The sequence below is a fragment of the Diorhabda carinulata genome, chromosome 11, assembly GCF_026250575.1.
Source record: "Diorhabda carinulata isolate Delta chromosome 11, icDioCari1.1, whole genome shotgun sequence".
In the NCBI taxonomy this organism is placed as follows: Eukaryota; Metazoa; Arthropoda; class Insecta; order Coleoptera; family Chrysomelidae; genus Diorhabda; species Diorhabda carinulata.
In genome coordinates, this window is record NC_079470.1 from 132,830 (window position 1) to 136,091 (window position 3,262).

General features: G+C 34.0%; 1 protein-coding gene across 1 annotated transcript; it reads right to left on the reverse strand.

Moving 5' to 3' along the window:
* Window positions 1-808: 808 nt before the first annotated feature.
* LOC130899425 (putative nuclease HARBI1) lies at window positions 809-2,649 on the reverse strand. Its single transcript, XM_057809355.1, has 4 exons — window positions 2,313-2,649; window positions 1,961-2,247; window positions 1,576-1,773; window positions 809-1,391 (listed from the first exon to the last, which is right to left on the reverse strand). Exons 1-4 carry the CDS (start codon window positions 2,567-2,569, stop codon window positions 994-996), a joined length of 1,140 nt encoding a protein of 379 aa, XP_057665338.1. The 5' UTR covers window positions 2,570-2,649; the 3' UTR covers window positions 809-993.
* Window positions 2,650-3,262: the final 613 nt, after the last annotated feature.

The following is a 3,262-nucleotide window of genomic DNA, read 5'->3' on the forward strand; positions in this document are numbered from 1 at the left end:
TTTTTATATATTTTAAACTAATTCTGAAATCCTACCAAATGGCTAACACACACAGATATTTTAGCTGTAATTTCATCCTGTTTTTAGAAATATGTAGAAAGTTGTAAGACTGAGAGAAATTATGACATTTGTGATCAAGAACCCTCTACCAGCACTAGTAGTAAAGTAAGTACTTACCTGTATATAACTTCTATTAATTTTTCTTATAATGACTACCTGTAATGTAATTTTAAAATTATGATAATTTCAATAATCTAATTTCAACATTAGGCAAAAAACAATTGTAACGTTAACAAAATCATAACCTTCTACATTTGTAGAGTATTGATAATGCAGAAGAACCCAACTGGAAAAAGGGCACTGATATGCAAAAACCTAAAGATCAAGCTCTTGTTCCACCACATTTAAGAGGGAAAAAAAGAAAGGTAGGTATATCATTTTTTTATATTATTTATCCATGAAATTTAACTTAATTATAAGATAAAATATGAAAGACCATCTCGAGATTATCCTAGCCAGGTGTGGACTTTCCATGTAGTTTATAAAAAATAGATTGTTTATGGTTTTGGTCTTTCATATGTGGCTCAATATTGTTGATCATCTACAACTTGTGGCAATTGGATTTTGTTTAATTTTTAGAAAGCAGTAGAAACAACACAACCGAAAAGACAAGGAGTCAAAATTCTGTCATCTTCAAATATTGCCAAAAAATACGACATACTTTTGGACCGGCGTGCCATTTTAGTGGACAAGCAAATTGAGCAAATAAACGAAGAATTACATTTCCAAAAAATAAAAAACTAATTGGAAATTGAGATTCTCAAGTTGAAAGTTGAAAAGGAAAAAAAGGAGCAGATTAGTGTATAGCAGTCTTATTTGTTTTTATGTCTGAATTAGAACAATATGTTGTGTGGTTACTTTTATAAATAAATGTATTCATGATAAATAAAACTATTCTGGGAATTGAGTTAAGATATTATATTGAGCACTGAATTAATTCAATCGAGCAAAATAAGTATTTATTATTTGCTGACGATAGTTAAGTATATTATTAACATTATTAACAAAAGGTACATGTGGTACATTATCTTGCTCTATTAAATATTCCAACATGTCTTCATCAATGTCTTCAGGAGCAGGTGGCAAATCTTCACCCATTCTTCTACATATGTTGTGCAGCACTGCTGTTGCTACTATAATGGCCATTACATTGTCAGTGTGGCATCTCATACCATATGCAAGAACTGGAAAGCGTCTTTTCCAGCAACCAAAAAGTCGTTCAATGCAGTTCCTGGTACGTATAAGAGATTCATTATACCTTTGCTCTGCTTGGTTGACAGGATTTAGTAAGGGTGTTAATAAAAATGGCCTTAGAGCATAGCCACTATCTCCTGAAAATAAAATTAAGTAAGTATTTATATTTAAAAGCATGTGGAGATAAACTTGGAGAGGATGCTTAGTAGGTTTGAAAAATGTTTTCAAGTAGTATCGGTATTATTTATTATGTGAAATGAATCTAGTGAATCTCTGTTAAGTTTGGTAAAGGTATTCCAAAGCAGCACTAAATGTACCTACCCAAAATAATGCCATTCCCAAATTCCTGGTTTTCTAGTCGGGCAAGTATTGATGAATTATTAAATATTGTAGCATCATGAACAGAACCTGGCCACCTAGCAACAATATCCGTTATTTCCAAATTTGCATTTCCCACAACTTGCGTATTTATAGAAAATATCCCTTTACTGTTACGAAAAATTTCAGGATCTTCACCACCTGAAAAATATAAAAATTTTTATTCCTAGGATCAGGAGATAGAATATAATAGTGTCTTGGAAAGCGATGAGGTAGGTTAGTTTAGGTTTAGATATATTTAAAAAAAGCTACTTCTAAGATGAGGTCAACTTGAAAGTGTGTAAGGCATGTAAACTAAGTCAATTTAATTACCAGCTGTAACACCTACCTGGTGAATTTATTTTAATGTGTGTGCAATCAATGCACCCCACCACCCGGGGGAATCTTGCCCTGTGATAAAACTCTTGTTGAGTATGCAGAAGCTGAGCATGGTTTTCTGGCATTTGAATATAGTTGGGCCTCAACATAGCAATAGTTCTACTGACCCTTGATATGATTCTGCATGCTGTGGTTTGATGGATCCCCATAAGATCTCCAATACCAATTTGATGCCCATTTGAGGCGTAAAACCTTAAAGTAGTTAGTAGTTGGTTCATAGGGGATACTTGATTATTTCTAAAAGTAAGACATATTAAGAAATAAAATGAGGCTAATATAGTATGTAGGTACATGGTACTTACAAGTTATTATCAAATTCCATTGTGTGTTGTATTTCTCCCAATAGTGCTTCCGCAGTGGGTTTGGTAAGACGGAATCTTCTAAAGAAACCCAAATCATCTATTGAATCAAAATAATTAGGTCTCTGAGGTCTGGCTCTCGGAAAGCCATCATTAATAATATCCATTACATCATAATCATCATCAAGTATAATTTGGTCTTCAATTTCCATTTTAATAAAAATTCCAAAACAAAATACAAACATAACCTTCTTGATCATGATTAAATATTTAACCCACCACAATTGGCCGGTTAACTTTAATTGTGATCAAGTTCCTCAACAGTGCTGGCGCATTGCAAATTATCTTAATCGAGATATTTTAATCATGATTACAAGCTAATCGTGATTAACTGGACTTGGTGCATATGCACCTAAGTGTCAACAGCACAGTGGCGCGATGGCGGCTAGCGGCGGACGGTCTCAGTAGGCATCGTGCAACTGTGGGAGGTGTGGCCAGCGTGAACTGTGATGCGCAGTGTTGGGTGCAGTTCTCGTAGTGGTGTAGTGGTGGAGGAAGGATGTTGCACGTCAGCTATGCAGCGCGTGGGCAGCGCTTGTGATATAAAAACAGGTTTGAGAGACCGTAATATTTAAATCTTTTTTCACAATGCCCTTATTCAAAATGTATTTTTTTTATGTTGTATTAAGGTATGTAATGATAAAGAAAACATAATCCTCACCGTAAAACATTTCGCGGGCCACAACGAATGGCCGCCAGTTGGACAACGCTGTTATAGAAGAAAGTAAAAGAAAATTGAAAAATATACAAACAAATATATGTAACATTCCAAAAGTAATGGAAACGAAAGAAGAAATAACACAGATCCTAAAAAGATATCACAATGACCCGATTTTTGGAGGACATTCAGGAAATAACATACCTACTATTAAAGAAGATAAGATCAATTTTTG